General features: G+C 38.6%; 2 protein-coding genes across 3 annotated transcripts; both read right to left on the reverse strand.

The window, feature by feature from the left end:
• Positions 1-11308: 11308 nt before the first annotated feature.
• Positions 11309-12316, reverse strand: LOC148880680 (uncharacterized). Its single transcript, XM_088981513.1, has 2 exons — positions 11846-12316; positions 11309-11743 (listed from the first exon to the last, which is right to left on the reverse strand). The coding sequence occupies exons 1-2, from the start codon at positions 12314-12316 to the stop codon at positions 11531-11533; spliced, it is 684 nt and encodes a 227-aa protein (XP_088837639.1). The 3' UTR covers positions 11309-11530.
• Positions 12317-15933: 3617 nt separating this feature from the next.
• On the reverse strand, positions 15934-16842 carry LOC148880681 (uncharacterized). 2 transcript variants are annotated; one of them, XM_088971747.1, is made up of 3 exons: positions 16503-16842; positions 16330-16406; positions 15934-16223 (listed from the first exon to the last, which is right to left on the reverse strand). In XM_088971747.1, exons 1-3 carry the CDS (start codon positions 16801-16803, stop codon positions 16038-16040), a joined length of 564 nt encoding a protein of 187 aa, XP_088827873.1. In that variant the 5' UTR covers positions 16804-16842; the 3' UTR covers positions 15934-16037. The 2 variants fall into 2 exon arrangements, with proteins under 2 accessions (XP_088827873.1, XP_088827789.1); XM_088971663.1 differs by having other exon boundaries at positions 16330-16842.
• Positions 16843-18516: the final 1674 nt, after the last annotated feature.

Below are 18516 nucleotides of genomic sequence, written 5' to 3' on the forward strand. Positions count from 1 at the left end.
CTCGGTGGGACTTTTCCTCTGAGTTGTGCTCACGTTCGTTGCGCTGTCATGCTGAGTCACTGTTTGAGCAAGGTCATGCCCACGTGTACCTGTGCTTCGAGGTCGGGCCAAATCACCCTCCATCAGGGGGGTTCTGCTCTTCCCTGGCGGCCTCGCGAGCTAATGCACGAGCTGCAGCGAGTGCAGCCCACCACAATCAATCCTCCAACTATGACGTGGATGGTCCCCCAAACTAGTCTCTCTTTAGGGGGCTGCTTCTGCCTGCCTGCTGGGCTCGGGAGCGTCTCTACTCTGCTTCCCTTGCCAACCTGCTTTATTGCTATTATTATTATTATTTTGTACAAAATTTCTTAGATATCCGCGATGAATGAGTTCCTCTATCTTGTCGTGGAGGTTTTTACAATTCTCAGTACTATGACCGTGATATTTATGAAAACTACAATACAGATTTTTATTTCTAGCATTAGGGTCGGCCTTCATCCGAGGTGGCCACTTCACATACGGAGCATCCTTGATCGCCACGAGGATCTCGGCCCACTTCGCGTTGAGGGGCGTGTAATCCCTTTCTGCTGCTGGAGCTCAGAAAGGTTGAACTGGCCTTGCCCCCCGAGCTTGATCCTTCTTCTTCTTGCTGTCGCCCTGAGCTGGGGGCTCTGGTTCCCCCTTTCTTTTTTCAAGGGCCTGCTCGCCCTTCTGGTTGATCTCTTCCTCTGTCCCTATGAACCGATCTGCGAGCTTTAGGAACTCACTCACGGTCTTGAGCTGATTGACAACTACGTGCCACTTGAAATCTTTGTGGGTAATACCTCGCTTAGCTGCGGTGAGGCGAACTGCGAGATCCAGATCGGGTATCTGCAAACAAGCGTCGTTGAACCGCTTGGTGTAAATCCGAATGGACTCCCCTTCCTTTTGAACTATGCCGAGGAGGCTTTCTTGAGTTCTTGGACACCTCTTGCTAGTGACAAAGTGGGAGGTAAAGACTTGCATGAACTGTGCCCAATTTCTTATCGAACCGGGCATGAGGTTTCGGTACCAGGTCTGGGCTACCCCTTGGAAGGTGGTGGAAAATTCCACGCACATGATCATTCGGATCTAAGGATCCATCATATTTGTCCAGTGGGGGGAGCTTGAAGTCCCTTGGCATGGGGACAACAAGGAGTTCTGGAGACAGTGGGGAGGAAACTAAGAGGAGAGGGGTAGCTTTCACTTCACCCGAGCTCACCTCCTCTTTATCTTTGAGCTCAGGAGAGACTCGAGTAGCGGTTCGGCGAGCTCGCTGATGTCTTCACTGTTGCTTTGCTGGCTCAACATTGGTGCTTGAAGCTTAAGTGTTACCGAGCTTGATGGGCTTGGATTGCTGGTGGTAGTTCTGAACCGAAGGGCCCTACTTGTAGTTTGCAGCTAGGACCTTGAATGGGTGCTTTGTGGGCGGGAGCTTGAACTGTGAGTGTTGGGGCGATGCGGGCTTGATTGGCTGGGAGGCCCCCGATTTGCCCACAGGCTACGAGGCGGGGGTGACTGGCCTCTCCTTTCTGCCATGAGAAGAGGCTTGGCTCTTGGTGGGATCATGGGCCTGGGAGGCCTCTCCCCGGCGAGGTCATTCACTTCGGCGGGAGGGCTTGGTCTGCTTCGTGGCCGAGTGCCTAGGAGGAAGCAGCTCCTGGGCCTGAGGCAAGGAAGGAAACTGTTACTAGTATTGGTACTGAGAGACCTGATGCAACACTTGTTGGTAGAGTTGGAACAGTTGGAATTGTTGCATTTGAGCTTGCATGGCTCGTATGCACTGCACTAAGTCTTCCAACTGGTTTGGTTGGCCACTGGGGGCACAACCAAAGGTTCAATAAAGGTTGCTCCAACCGTGGAAGGGAGTGGAGCGTTCATAGGTGCCATTGTGAAAGGCACGTTTAGACTGGGAATCCCGTCCACTAAGAGGGGGATGGTGAACTGTCCAATACAGACAGTGGGAAATTGGGGTTGCTCCCCAGAAGCGTTCTGGCTGGCACCACGTCTGGCATTGCTAGAGGAGGCCATGAATGCTAAGTTTTCCAAAAGGAAACTGTAGAAGCTTAGAAGAAGACTTTTTGAAGCGTTTTCCACAGACGACGCCAAATGATGTTGCGCAATCCAGGCACTCCTAGCTGGCAACGGATGGCGAAGGATTCCCGGGGAATTTGCCCGGTGGGAATACTCTGATGCTTAAGTTAGAATGCTGGAAAAAATAATAAAGAGTGTAAAGAAGGCTAAGAGTGTAGGTCGCGCTAGATCACTGAATGCTCGAGATTAGCTCGAGAGCAAGTTCAAGTAAGATAAGATGATTCAAGATCTAAGAAAATCATATCCCCTTCCCCTTTGACAAAGGGGCTCTTATATATGGGTGTTTTTGTCAGATCGGGTGTAACCGCCACTAGGCTTCTGTCGCAGTCGTTATCTGCCAGGGCTGCGTCGGTAACCATTGCAGTGTACTAACCAATCGGATGAGTGACATGTCCCGGGAGGACAGGCACACCACCATCTATCGAGAGACGTGGGTGCAGTCTGTCGAATTGGCAGGGACTGCGCCGTTAGTTAGGAGACATGGCACAGTCTGACGGGTACGCTCCTGTCAGATAGATGCTTCTTGAAAACATCGTGCTGCGTATTAGCGAGCTGCCCTGTAGCGAGCTATCCTGTTGCGTAGCGAGCTCCTAGGGGTACTTCGAGGTGATCCCTCTTAAGGTTGTCTTTGGGGTAGTTTTTTTGCCTAAGTGTTGGAGCGAGCTGGTTACTCTATCTTGCGAGTTGGGATAGACTTGTCTTGGAGTATTCCCCTTCAGTACATCGGGGGTCCTCGAGCTCGCACTATAGTGAGCTGTGATGTAGCGAGCTGTCCTACGGGTTCATTACTTAGTCGTGGTCAGGTTGTGGTGCTGAGCTATAACTCGAGGCTAACGACCATCACCCTCCATCACAAACCATTCGGGCTAATGACCAGGAACCGAGTTTGGAGTAAAACGGATCCGATTGCTAGGATGGTTTCCGTTCTGTATGGTCCGACCGTCCAGGTCAACACGGTTCAAAAACATTGAAATATAGTGACTTGCCACACTGAAAGAAAGGGGTATGTGTGGGATGGGTCTATTTAATTTCCTAATCGATCGGTTACAAAGTTGACTTATATCCCTTAATATACAAATTAAATCTAATTTTAGATTCCTGAAATAAAAATCCAGTAAAATCATTGAGAATTTACACGGTGTGGGTCCGATTCTTTTAGATAGAGTAGTGAATTATCTAATTGAACAAAAAAGAAATTAATTGGTTCTTTTGTCACCCACCAATAATAACACAAATGAATGATGAAATTTACTTCTTGAGCCATTTCCATCTTATTGCAAGGCAATTAGTTTGTAAGGGAACAGACAGAGCCTATGGGTCAGTTTATGCTCGGCCCAAACCCAACCAAACTCCAATGGGATGGAATTGAGTAAGCTTGGTATAGACCAAACCCAATCTGATAAGTTATCAGGCTGAGACTACGCTGACGTAGATCCAGGCCTCCACTTTCTCTCTGTACCATGAGGCTGTGTTTGCTTTGAAGGGAAAAGTAGGAAAAGGAAGGGAAATGTAGTTTTCCCTACATTTCTACATTTCCCTTCCTTTCCCTACTCTTTCCTTCAAACCAAACATAGCCTAAAAAAACGAGATCACTCTCCTGAGCCCCTAGCAGGTGGTAGCACAAATGTTTTTCGTGAGCAAAAAGCTTTTAGAATCTTAAATGAAGAATTATCCAAACTTTCAACCATAACAAGAAGGTACAATCCAAAAAACACATACACATAAATCATTAACAAACAAGAACAGAGAAAAAGAAGATCTAATTAGTTGATAGTAGTTCACCATTTCGGCTTTGGTGATCATAATTATTCAAGCGCTATCATTTGAAACAGAAAGACTACGTGGACGAAAGCAATATCACTCCAGTCACATGATGCTACAAGCCTCGGCGCCTATCGCAATAACAACATCAACAGCAGATCCGATGGCAGATTGCGCTGTTTCCTCGGTAAGAGCTCCGACAGCTTCAGTAAAAGCAGATAGGGTGGTATCTTCATCAAGCATTTGCAAGGAATCTCCAGCTGCTTCGGCCTGAAACGGAACAACGGTTTCCCCGTCAAGCATTTCAGTAGAAGCTTCGGCATCTTCCTCGACAAGCTCAATTGTTTCGATAGCTTCCAACGCTTCCACATCTTCAGCAGTACTAAATTGCGCTTCATCTCCATTATTCGCCATTTGGTTGTCTGCTTTTAAAGCTCTGGAAGCAATTTGGACAATACCTCTGTTAGGGGTTCCGTTGGTGGTAATGCTCGTGGACTCCCTCAGTATTTGGAGCAATGCATAATTATCGACAAGAAGTTGGTGCTCAGTGCTTCGTTTACCGGAGCGAAAACAGGCGGAGCAGAGATTGTAGGTGTCGCGGCTTCTATCTTGGAAGCATTCGACGCAAGTAAAATACAAGCCCTCCACAAATGATCCGCACTCAACACAAAATACTGCCCTCCATTTAATAATATAAAAGAAGACAATCGCTTCACTGAAATCAATAAGACCATTACCGTCTTCGTCCAGTTCAGTGAATAAGCTTGGTTTGAAATTGTAACTGCGGCATTCTGTGCTCCTCCTCAGGAAATCTTGGAACTCCTGAACACTAACCTTCCCATCTCCGTTGTAGTCCATGGCTTTGAAGAATTTCATAGCCATCTGCTTTACCTCATCTGAACTACCACCGTAGTAAGCCAGGGCAGCCTCACGTATCTGCTGCATCTCTCTCTCCCTCTCTGTCTTTGTCTCTACCTAGGTGTAGGTGTTTATGTGCTTGTGAGGGTGCGTGCAAATCTCTTAATATAGAGTACGTCCAGACTCCAGAGAGATGAAGAGATAATTGATTAGTTAAGGTGCATGACGAAGATGGAATCGTTTCGTACGATTCTGATCCACTAGCGCTAATTTAAAGAAAATTGCAACTGGAGTCAAGACAACAACTTGCTTTTATTAGAGTAAAATATAAAAATCTCCCTTGGTGTTTTTGACAATCATAAAACTTTTATTGAGATTTCCCTTTTCCAAAATTAAAACATTTTTTTTTGTTATTATGAAAATATCTGCAGTGAATTCTCCTTTCACCCAACCCGTGAATCCATCTAACTTAACCCAAAAAAATAGGGTTAGGGTCTCATATTTAACTACCTGAATATGAGAATGACCCGACCTGATCTAATCTGGCAAAAACTGGGTTGGGTTGGGTCATGGGTTGATCTGTTGACTTAATTGTCAAGTCTAATTTGGATTATTTATGCATTGTTAGTAGTTTTCACTCTTTAATTTTTTCTATTTAATCTTTACTCTATTGTTTATTATTTAAATTGTTAAATGTACAAGTTGTTTAATTTTATATTTGGAATTTTAAGGTTAATTCCTTTAATTTTGGCATTTTTCATATAGCTTTTCTTTATTTTTTTAAATTTTAGTTATTTTTTGGAATGACCCAAATTGATACATGAGTGAACCCTAACCCAAACATTTAGGGATAGGGTCTAGCATTTGATAACCCAACTCGAAATTCTACCCGATCCAAAATCAGCCCAAAGTGTCTTGACCCAAGCCGAACCCAACCCACCCAACCCAATTGTCACTTCTGTCAGGTCTACTCTGTTATTGTCATGGATAAAAAACATTGGCATAATGCATTAATTTTCTAAAAGTACATATTTTACCCATACATATATTTTATCAATTCGGATAAAAATTTATTAAAATACCCTCAAAAGAACGTTAAACTTTTAATTAAAAGAAATTTCTTAAATCAGATTGAAGCAAGTAGTAAAGTAACTTTACTCTACAATTAAACATGTTAGGTCTAGTGAAGTCTGGAAGTAACATTTTGAATTGTATTGAAAGATGTCCTAATAAGTTGTTAGGGGTTTTTATATGATTGTCCAAAACTTTAGAGGAGGTCTTTATATTTTGCCCCCTATATAATTAAGTCATTGGGTACCAGGCAGAATCCAATTATTTGGACAATAACACAATTTAGTTGTTAATTCAGTTATAGTTGTAAGGTGCTAACCTAACGCATAGAAAATGATTTACAGTAGATGCTCCTTGTCGTTTGGAAATCCAATTAAGGGCGTTTGGTGAGAATCATTTAGAGTAGATTTAGATTTTCCTTGTTGTCTCCACTTCATTGGCCCTGCCTGTTCCCTACTAACTACTAACATATTGCCTTAACTAAAGAAGAAATATAGGCTTAACAAGTAATTAAATAAACTTTATCATATATAACTCATTAATTTTTCTATTGAATCCATTATATTAGCTGCTTAAGTAGTTGACTTTTTCCATGTGGCACTTTTTTATTAGCTAGGCTGCGTTTGCAGGCGGTGACATTACGTAGCTCGTTACACATTAAAAGAAAAGTCCTTATTTATAAAAGGTTTGCTTACATTTATAAGAAAGGTATATTAAACAATTAATATATAGGATCAATGGAACATCTTCACTTGTCGACATTTTCATCGCAATTGTTATTGTTAACCACACAAAAATAAAAGGGATTAACGGATATAACAATCCTTGTATTATTTGAAAAAGGTAATTTTGCGTATAACGCTCAGTATTAATAATCGTTCACACTCTGTTAAATAATAAATAAAATAATAAAAAATATTGAGATGACACCGCCAAACTTAAAAAATCGAGAAAATTCTATGTAAATCCCATTGAATAAAATAAAATATTTAATATATATATATAACCCTCTCCAATCAAGTCCACTTTGCAGCTTGAATTAGAATACTTAGAGACCTTGAGTGGGGATCCATCTTACACATAGCTTTTTTTTTTTCTTTATGAGTGCTATAAGTCCACGTATTTAATCGAAGACTTATATATCCGTGGAATTTGCTTTAATATATTTAAATGAGAATATTGGTTTTCAGCTAATCATCTCGCAAAGTCAGAGTAAACAAACAAACAAGCAAAAAGAGTAAGAAAAATGAATGGAAGATTTTCCAACCAAAATATTATTACAAAATTCATTAATCAAGATCGGTCTAGCTCACTAAATAACCACATATATGTCATATACAAATCATCATCATCAAAGCCTTACCCTAATTATATATTCAACTAGATAAATAAATCCTGTATTGTTAATCTATTTTTTTGAAGCCATATCCATTGTTAAATCATTGATGTTTAAATCTTTTTTATGACTTCCACCCAAGTCTTCCTTGGTCTATTCTTGCTCTTTTAGCCCCTTTAACTTGCAATAAGTCACTTCCTATATTTATTGATGCTACTCTACACACCTGACCAAAACATCTAAGTATGGTTTTCAAAACCAGACCAGATCGGACTAAAAAAACCGGGAACCAATCAGCCATCCATTCGGTTTGAATAATCAAACCATTTGACCCAAGAATTGAACCCTTGACCGATTCATTATCCGATTCGATTTTAAAAACCTTGCATCTAAGTTTGTTAGTTTCTGTTTATCACATATCGGTGCTATTCTTATGTTCCTATGAATCTTCATTATGTGGTCCTATCTTTTATAGTTTTCCACTAATATATACATTTTGTCACACTCAATTTTGTAGTGTGTGCATATCAACTCTTTGTATTAGTATTAAAAAAAAGCTTGCTTGTCGACATTAATTTTTTATAAAATTCATTATTGTTTTTGGCATTATACCAAGACTTGTTATTTTTGTTTCAACTTAATTTGCAGCTTTTGCAATCGAGATTCAAATAATAAATTAGTTTAATTTAAAGCTTGAATGGTTAATCATATAAGAGACTGATCTTTCTGTCGTCAGATCTCTTGAGCGTGTGTTAAATATAAACAAATTGGCCTGTAATGAATGCAAAGATGTTTGCCATTTAACTAAGGTGGGGTTTGGTTTTATTGCTGTTTTCATGTGGGAGTTACAACAGATTTTGAGAAAACAATGAAAAAACACATCCGTATATGTTGTTTATATAGTCAGTCGTTTTCTCAGAATAAGGACCCAAAAAAAATGTTTTGTCAACAACACCATGCGTAAATGTTTTATCAGAAATCGCAAAAAACATATGGAACCAGACACCTCCTTATTATGACTGATTTTTTAATCATATTTTATATATGATTATTTTTTGAACCAATAATAATAATAATAATAATTAACATCAACAATAATAATAAGAATAAGAATAAGAATAATAATAATAATAAAAGTAATATCATTTTGTCTATTTACATTTCCAATTTTTTGAGTGATTAAGGCTGTGTTTGGTAACGATGCAAATATGTGCGAATGCAAATATGTAGAGTGTAAAACGGTTTATATAAATTGTAAAATTGGGTTAGTTTTGCATTGACGAATTTACTTTCTTACCAAATAGACTTTTAGCTGTAATGGATGCAAACATGAATTCTAATAAAGCATACACTTTTTTTTTATCAAAAATCCACTTGAATGCAAATTTACTTCTTTTTTATTGATGTATTTTTACATCTTATTATCAATGTAAATATGCATTGATCTTTCATTTATCAATACAAAAATGTAATATTGCCAAACACAAGCAAAAGTGAACGAGAGTAAAAATTCACCCTGAACCGAGATTTACACTCCATTTGAATCGATTCCAAACACAGCCTAAGGTGCAATTTAAGATCACAAATACTACTTAATTGGATAAGAAGTCAAATAATTTATTTATAGTTTGAATAAAAAGAAAAGAAGGGAAATGAGTGAGTCACTTGTCATGCGCAGGAAGCTGAAAATTTTCCCTGAATCTGTTCACCAAAATCCACTTAAAATAAGAAGTATGTTTTGGTGTAAAGAAGTACAAGTGGCAAGCATCTTACCTTCGTGAATCAATTAAATAAGACCACAACCGCATTATCACAAAAATTAATAATAAAAATAAAATAAAATAACAGCCATATTGTTATTGACCCGTTACATAACCATCTTTTTTATTCAGTTATAAAATCATGTATGGAACTCGGACCGGATTAAAGACCGGGAAGTTCATTGGGTCACCGTTTTAGCGGTTTAACCGTCACTTAAAAGTGTAAATTTGTAACTGTTCATTCATTATTCATCCAGAAAGAATCACTAGAGAATTGGGAAGGATAGCTCATGACTAATCACAATTAATGGGGCAAATAAAAATATCTTCTTCAACTCTGTTTTCGTTTTAAAAAGAAAAAATAAGTCGGTTTTATTTAAAAAACAACACATATTTTTAGAAAATATAAGATTGTGTTTTTTTAAACAAATACAATTTTTTTAATATAGAAATTATATGTTTTATGAAACATAATATTGAATAATCAGACGAAAACATGCTTTTCAAGCCAAATTCAATATGTTTTTTGTTTCTGTTTTCATTTTTGAAAACAAAACATGTACAGACAACCAAAAACATGTCTTTTGTATTTTTATTTTAAGAAACGAACTATTTTCACACAAGATGGTTTGGATTTATTTCTAAAACCGACAACAAAAAGTAGTTCACATTCTCGATAAGGATTCATGTAATGCGCCCATGCGACGTGATATCAGCAAAACTCTTGAAATGTTGAATGGGTTATTCTTCGACATTCAAAAAAAAAAAAAAAAAAATTCTTCAATTCCTAACTAATAGGTTATGATTGAATGTTAATTTTATCCTTATGTTTTTATACTCGTCTTGTATATGCAAATCGATATCATCCTGACTAGGGCTGTCAATGGGTCGGGCCTGATCCGGCGGACCCAAAAATAGATTTGGCTGGTTCTGGGTCTTGATATAGGGTCCCTGTTACTATCGATTCGGAAGCAGTTTAACCTAGTGCCAAATTTATTCAGACCCGACCCGATGTATTAAATAAATTATATATATTGTATATATAATATATAATGCATATAATATATATAGAATATTTAATATATATTAAGCATAAATATTTATTTATTTATTTATTATAATCGGCTCTATCGGGTTAGACCCCGACTGTCCCAAGAAACGATTAGTTTGCTTCCGAGTCCAAAATCGAGTTCGAATCTTCAACATTTCATGTTGGGTCAATTTCGATTCTAACTGATTCCAACCCTGACCTGAACCATTGACAACCCTAATCCTAACATTGCATCAATAACAAAAATCATTCAAAAACAAGAATACTCACCCAGAAAACTTCATTTCTTTCTACTCTATCTCTAATCATGCATGTCAACTGCAGGTACCTAGCTATGGATGATCATATATAAATGCAATCATTAATCTGAATCCACTGCTCAATAAGGTGGTGTTTGATAAATTTGAAATTTGAAATCTAAAAAGTTAAAAATATATTAAAAGGGTTTGAAATCTACAAAGAGACAACCTTTTTTCGACTTCTTAGAGGCTTTGAATAAAGAAGGTTGTTTATGTTGGATCAAACCTTCAACATTTGAAATTCACTAATTTTACCCTTAAATTAGACTATTTAGTTGTAGTGGTGAGAGAAGAAGAAGAAAAAAAGGAGAGAGAGAGAAGGTTGGAACTCACCGCCACTAGTTCGCCAGAGGACTTGCAACAGCGAGAGAAGAAGAAGAAAGAGAGAGAGAGAGAGAGAGAGAGAGAGAGAGAGGGTGGGAGAAGGCCGGAACTTGCCATCGCTAGTTCGTTGAAGGAGTTGTAGTGGCGCGCACACACACGCGAGAGAGAGAGAGAGAGAGTTCAAGGGTATTTTGGACTTTTGGCCAGGTCTGAAATGCATCTGGACGCATTCAACACCGGCCCATGTCTTATTATTTTAGATCTGAAAATAATTTTCAGTCCCAAATTTAGACACTTCCAAACACCTTTCGCATCTGAAAAATAATATTTTCAGATTTCAGGGGTCTGAAAAGTGTTATCAAATGCCACTTAAGTCACTAAATCCCAATCAATGGGGATTGGACAGAATTGAAATCCCATTTCCCATTCTTCTGATTCCTGTCTGAACCAAACAGACTATGGGAATGGTGTAAACTGGGTTTGTCTATACATCATACTTGTATTTCTATTCTAAGTTATATTCTCCTTCTCATTCCTTTCGTAGCATGTCTTGCATATTCTATGTGATAATGCCTTATCTGTATCTAAGTTGAGTAGAGGCAATAGTTGTTTCTTTCAGTACTTTCACTCTAATGAATTATTTGTAAAGGATTAACAAATAGGCCAAGTTGTTCTATAGGGAGGTACCCAGTTCATAGTTAAATTGTTCTTTTTAATATAAGAGATATGATCGCAAATTCTTGATTAAGAGTTGTTTTAATTTTTTTTTTTTATCTTATTAGTTGTGTTGGTGCCTCATGACAAAAATATGAAGGTAAAATTTTATGGTGGAAGCAGAGGGTAGCCCACCATTAATTACATTGATACACATCCACCATTAATTACAGACCATCTTTTTTTTTCTGAATTAATAAGACAGTTGAAACAAAAAACAAGATTTTTTTTATTTTTATTTTTACACAAGCATCATAATCTATCACATGATGCTGCAGGCTGCAGCGACGGCTGCAACCACGACTGCAGCTTTCGCAACCCCTAACACGGCTGCACCTTGTACAGCGGGTCCAAAAGCACCGGCGACGGCAGCTCCTACCGCCGCCTCCCCAGCGGCTCCCGCCGCATGAAGTGCAGCATGACGGGCGGCAGCTTTGGCAACAAATACTGCTACAGCAGCTACGACCCCAGTTCTCTGCAAACATAAAATACCATACGGATCGAGAAAGAAATTAAAGACTTATTAACAAAATAATTAAACATTGAGACTGTGTATGGCTTATAATTAATTAATTACCTTGGAAGTTTGTCCCTTTTCTATGGACTGCCTTATGAATTTCAGTGCGGTAAAGTTATCGAGAAAAACTTTGTGTTCATCGCTTCGGCCTTGACCAGAGGCGTAGCAGTCGCAGCAAAGATTGTAGGCATCTTGACTTTTGTTGCGGAAGCATTCGATGCATGTAAAATAAACATCCTTTATAAATGATCCGCACCCACCACAGATTATCATTCTCTTTGTTGAGATGTAAAAGAAGACTATGGCTTCCTCGAAATCTAGAACCCCATTTTTGTCCCAATCCAATTCTTCAAATAAGATTCGAGATAGGTTCTTATCAACATTGCACCCCGCACTCTTTAGGTATTCTGTAAACTCCGTTATGCTTACCTTCCCATCTCCATCCCCATCCATTGATATAAATTGTTCCTCCGCCTTCATCTTAATATCTGGTTCGCTGTCTCTGTAATAGCACAAGGCTGCCTGTCGCATCTCCTCCACTCTCTCTCTCTCTCTCTGAAAATGTGATGTGCTTGTATGTCTGTGTTTGTCCCTTATTTATACTCTATAAACATCAAAATGATGATTTTTCAATTAATAATCTATTAACCCACTTGTCCTTATTATTTATACGCCAAATGGTGCATGGTAAGTAAACCAACCAACGAATTGGCTGCTTAAGTAGTCGACTTTTCGTACCGCAGGCTTAAAACCAAAAATGTGGTCCGTAGTGATTTGTGTATGATAATAATGTCAGACTCGGAAGGGATTAAAGACCAGAATATCTCATTGGGCCTCAGTGTTAGCGGTTTAACCAGGGAAAATTTTCGCTGCACAGTCTTGGGCATCGGCAGTAATTTTTTAACGAGACTGCACAGCATTTGCCACGTCACAAATTAACCGAATTCCCATGAATAATTATGTATTGTCTGTGCCTCTGAGGTTGGTGCGAAGAGCACCCCGTGGCTGAATAACGGATCGGGACTCTTTAACAGCCGGGCGTGAGTCTTAAAAGTTTAAAATACGACAACCCAGTACCCTGTTTTTGGCCCAGTGACAATTTAGTTTTCAAATTTTAAAATGTGACGGATTTTTAAAATGTGACAATCCGGTAATTGCTGTTGATCATTCGTTGAGTAGCATTTGAAAAGTTAAAAATGTCTTTTCAATGCCATCTAATTCTTTTTATCAACAATTCAAATGTTGACGAAAAACTGAACAGTATCAAATGCTAATTTCTTCTATTCCAAAAAAGTTGGTAATTGTTTAAAAGAATCTAAAATTTGGGACTGTTATTTTATTGTCAATATTTGAATAATTGATAAAGAGAATTAAATGGCATTCTTAGACCATTTTTTACTTTTCAAATGCCATTTAAGGGTTGATTAATAGACTAATTAATAACAGGTACTGGATTGTCACATTTTGAAAGTCTGGATACCGGATTATCACATTTTGAAATTTCGGATACTGAATTATCGCATTTTAAAATTTGGGGACCAAATTGTCACTCAAAGATAGGATGGTTCGCAGAGGACGTTCCGACCGATGTGAAGAGCCTCTGAAATGGTCGCAGACTCGCAGGTTCGGCCCGTCTCTCTTCATGGGCTAGGCCTGGCATTGGACGTCTGGTCTACAAGATAGGTTACAAGAGGTAGGTTGAGGATGGTTCACAGAGGTCGTTCCGGCCGATGTGAAGAGCCTCTGAAGCGGTCGCAGACTCGCAGGTCGGGCCCGTCTCTCTTCATGGGCTGGGCCTGGCATTGGACGTCTGGTCTACGTCCAAGGTTTGGATCAGGCAGGGGCCTATTTCACAAAAGAGAGGGCTGGAGTAGAAGGATCCATGGTGCCGGTTGCAATAGTTTGGGAGCGTATCGAAGTGATAACGGCTCCAAGAAAGGTAAAGTCACATGCCACTCTCATTAGGAATCTTAAAACTCTTGATTATGGCAGCAAAGCGAGTGGGTCTGAAGGTTTTGTGCAGGAAGCTCTCTGATCGTAGGGTTAGGTTTGTAGTGAAATTAGCAAAAGAGATGTCCAAGAAAAAGGTCATCGAGGCCCACTGATCTCTTGGGTAATGGATAGTTGGAAGCTATCGTTTCTTTCTCACCTTCTGGGGTGGAAGTGCTCTGTGCTAGGGGTGGATACCCGAAAGGTCATGCCCAGAGACCTGACTTGGAGGAGAACTTCGTCGGAGAAGGGTCTTCCCCACCGAAGATAAGAATGTCGTCTTTGTTTAAGGTAGGGGACCTTGTGGTATCTCAGGCTAACAGAGATTTCAGTGTAGGAAGATCTTTAGGGCTTCAATTCTGGGGCGGAGAAGATTGCCATACGGCCGTAGTGTTGAGGTTTCACGACTCAAGAAAGGAGCTGAAAGTGCTGCGGATGTTGATGAGGTTGAAAGTTTAGCTTCTTAGGATGAAGCTGACGAAGCCTTCAGGTTTGGGGACCGGAAGTAGGAAGTTAAGAAGACTCATCAACTTGTATGTTGATGCATCTGTGCAAGTTTATAGGAAAGGTAAAAAAGGCAGAGGTAGAGGATGCAAAGGCCGAGTTCCTTGGTGGTAGGCTGGTAGCTCTTGGTGTAACGTGTGCATATTTTGCAAATTGAACCTGTGTTATCGGTTTTTTCATTTCTTCAAACTAAAACCGAACCAGTACCATCGATTAACTGGTCCATCAGTTTCGGTTTTTCACCAGTTTGGTTTTTTGGTCTTTTATATTTATAATATGTATTATATAAATATATGTATAATAATATATTATAAATATTTTAAAAATATATAGTATATTTATAAATAGATTATTATAAATATAATATAAGTATAAATTTATATATATAATGAAAATATTTATATTTAATATAAAAAAATATGTGACATATATTAAATATATATAAAATACATATAAATATATATACTGGTCGGTTCGATTAACTGCCAGTTTTTTTTTGTAGGTTAATCGAAAATCAAACCGATCCTTTGGTTTTTCAAAAATTCCAAACCGAAACCAAATTGATAAGTTCAGTTAACCGCATTCTGCAGTTTGGTCTTTTGGTTTTTCATGGACACCCCTAGCTCTGGTTAGTTGTGGTCTGAGTTTCCATTTAAAAGGTCTGTTTTCTGTGACTTGGGGTTTGAAAGTGGACACTTTGGTTTTGTGTTTGGTAAAGGCTGGTTGCATCTTCGTTTTGGTTCTGGGTGGAGTGGTGGCGTTGAGTCTTTTCTAGTTTGGTTTTTTGTTTGTAGTGTGAATCTAGGGACTAGCTTGACCCCTCAAGCAACTCGACTTTATAGTACATGCAATATATAAATATATGTTTTATATATGATATATAAAACATACTGATAGTTTGTTTAGATGCGTGATAGTTGTGTAACCCCCACTACATACTATCATGTCTTTCTTTCAAGATAATCACTTCACTTGATCCTAATTAGAAGACTTAAAACTTTCATAACATATTTGATGTTTTTCAAATATTTTATTCATCTACTATATGTTATTTGTCGCCCATAGCTTGATGCCCATAAAAAATGTGCCAATCTAATACTTGCCATTAGTAGTTCATGAGTTATCTATATCACATTTTGAAGAAGGAGACATCCGGCCGAGGCTCCATCTTCTAAGGTGATGTTTACCTGAGAAGGAGAAAATTATAGGCAACACCCTGTCATAGCAGGTGTTTACCTGGAACGCCTGCAACAAGGGATTCGAGGTTAGAATCCAAACTCCAAAACATTGTGTTGGAGGGTTGGGAGATAGTAAGTGAATGATTGTCATGTAGGGGTAGCAATTTTTCATTTAACCCAACCCTTAATTGATGGGTTGAGTTGTATCCATTTAATTCTGGATCATGGATACCCAACGGATAACTATTACTTTTGATGATATTTTGACTCTCTCTGGTTTCAAACCCTAGATTATTCTCACACTCTACCTCTCCCTCTATACAATTTAATCAGTGGATCCCTCACATATTGTTGAAAGTAAATACACTTTCTACAAAGTGAATCCCTCGCATAACGGAGTTCATTGAAAAAGTAGTTAATTTTTTTTTTTTTTTGACAAATAACTGTTCTCCGTTATGGATGACAAATAACTCTCCATTTCGGTGTTCATTAAAAGTATTTTTATTGAGAGGTTTTGCAATAAACACAAAAGCACCACAGAACAACTTCATTCAAATAATTAACCACCGGCCAACAGGGCATCACATGATGCTACAATTCGTGGCCACATCAAATGCGTTAAGCAAAATTTCTCCAGCAGCATTTCCTGCTTCCACTGCTTCGCCAGCTGCATCTAATATCCCAATATCTTCCCCAAGGATATCCCAAGCTCTGTCTATTAGTTCTTCACCAATATTTTCCCCAAGCATTTCCTCCGATTTGTCCGCCTTAATTTGATCGTCCAATAACGAAGGAAGAAGGCATTTGATCAGAAAAGAAAATACGAGAAACTTAATTAATAATGTCAAGAAATCATCTACCTTAGTCCTTTACCTTTTCCATGTTAAGTGTAGCTTTTATGTCTTGGAGCAGCGCATAATTGTCGACGAGGGTATTGTGCTCACAGCCAGCTGCAGATTTTCCAGAACGGTGACAGTCGCAACAGAGATTGTAGTTGACAGCAGTTTTAGTGTTGAAGAAGCATTGCACGCATGTGAAATACATACCCTTTATCAACGAACCGCATCCATCACAAGAAATTCTTCTGGTCTGAATGATGTAGAACAGAACGATGGATTCCTCCAAGTCCATGAAGCCGTTTCCGTCCTTGTCTAGTTCCTCGAAGCAGAGCTTAGGGACTGTGAGCCCTTTGCTTTTCATGAAAAAATCGCTGAATTCATTAAAACTCACTTTTCCATCTCCGTCTGCATCCATTTCTTTGAAAAGCTTCTCTGCATGCTGTTTAGTCTCATCTGAACTCCCCTGATAATAAGCTAGAGCCACTTTGCGTATCTGTTCCAGTTCCATCTCTCTCTCTCTCTGTAAATATGATGTGCTTGTATGTCTGTATTTGTCCTTATTTATATTCTATAAAGAGCAAAATGACGAATTTCAATTAATAATCTATTAACCCACTTGTCCTTATTATTTATACGCCTAATGGTGCATGGTAAGTAAACCAACCAACGAATTAACTGCTTAAATAGTTGACTTTTGTCATGGGCCCCTTTTTTATTAGCTAGGCTGCGTTTGCATGCGGTGACAAATAAAAGAAAAGTCCTTATTTATAAAAGGTTTGCTTACATTGATAAGAAATATATATTAAACAATTAATATATAGGATCAATGGAACATCTTCACTTGTCAACGTTTTCATCGTAATTGTTATTGTTAACCACACAAAAATAAAAGGGATTAACAGATCTAACAATCCTTGTAAGACGACGCCCGATCTGTTAAATAATAAATAAAATAATAAGAAATATTGATATGGCACTGCTAAGCTTAAATAACCGAGAAAATTGTATGTATATCTCATTGAATAAAATAAAAATATTTAGTATATAATTAATAAATATTAGAAATAATATATTAATGGGTCCCACATCTCTCTCTTTCTCTGCCCCCTATCTTCTTCCTCCTTTCCACCTACCCTGTTGCTGCAACTCAGATATTTGAAACCTTCTCGAGAAACAACTTTAGGGTTTTCTATGATTCCTGAGTCCCTTTTATCGTTTTGATTTCTCTGTAAAAATCAACATAAATTGTTCAGTTGTTCGGTGCTTCTATAGTTGGGGTTCGTTGGCTTTGATCATCTATTCATGTTTCACTATCATCCAAGGATCTAAACTGTATGTTCTTTACTTCTATAAGTGTACTATGTCTTTTGCCTCTCTTGACTCTTTGTTTTTAGTGATTAGAACCCTAAAGTGAGTTTTCGTTTCTCTCTTCTTTGGTGGTGTAGAACAAAGCTTGGATAGCGATGGAGTGGAAATAGCAAGAGAAGCCTCAGGACAAGAGAGACTACGAAAATAATGGTGAGCCATGGTTGAGACTTGATGTTGGATTTTAATCTCATAAGAGATTAAATCCAATGGGTTTGATTGGTCAATTACATGAGAAATTGCACCTGCACACTTGGTTGGAAAATCAGTTTTTCTCTTACAAAAAATAAAAAATAAAACCCAGTTTTGAACTTGTCCTACATTGGATAATTACAAGGTTTGTTTTCAATATTTCAATAGGAGTTGATTTGCACTCCTTAGAATTAGTAGAGGAGAGTATGGGGATTCGATACTGCACAACGCGTGTGCGCGCGTGTGTGTGGCACAATGAGGCACTTTAGAGGCGCACTCTGCTCGCACTTTGCGCCCGCGTGGCTCGCGATGGGCGGCTCTGGTTTTGGTGTGTTGATGACCGTTGATCACCGTTGATGAGATCAACGGTCACGATTCGATCGGCTGTGATCAAGATGCACAATTCAAAGTTAACAGTTAACCACTTTTTAAACAATCACAATGGTTGAAATTGACTATTCAAGGTGCCTTCTCTAAATCAGCACATACCTTTTCCTCATACCTCTTCACAAATTATTTAAGGAGCATGAATCAGACTCCAAAACAAAACAATTTCGAAATTCACTATCTCTCTCTCAATCCGGTCCGCTACAGTCTCACAAAAGGTTTCTTTGGAGACTCTTCAACTTTGCTGGTTGTAGATTCTCGCCCAAGGCTCTGTTGT

This window comes from Nelumbo lutea, chromosome 1 (assembly GCF_056320005.1).
Source record: "Nelumbo lutea isolate HS-2025 chromosome 1, American lotus-T2T, whole genome shotgun sequence".
Lineage (NCBI taxonomy): Eukaryota > Viridiplantae > Streptophyta > Magnoliopsida > Proteales > Nelumbonaceae > Nelumbo > Nelumbo lutea.

Excerpts from the sequence above, each read along its gene's own strand:
- LOC148880681 (XM_088971663.1), bottom strand. The coding sequence starts at position 16,803 with ATGGAACTGGAACAGATACGCAAAGTGGCTCTAGCTTATTATCAGGGG. Across the intron at positions 16,224-16,329 it reads CTACACTTAACATGGAAAAG|GCGGACAAATCGGAGGAAAT; the intron begins GTAAAGGACTAA and ends GATCAAATTAAG.
- LOC148880680 (XM_088981513.1), bottom strand. The coding sequence starts at position 12,316 with ATGCGACAGGCAGCCTTGTGCTATTACAGAGACAGCGAACCAGATATT. Across the intron at positions 11,744-11,845 it reads AAAAGGGACAAACTTCCAAG|AGAACTGGGGTCGTAGCTGC; the intron begins GTAATTAATTAA and ends TTATGTTTGCAG.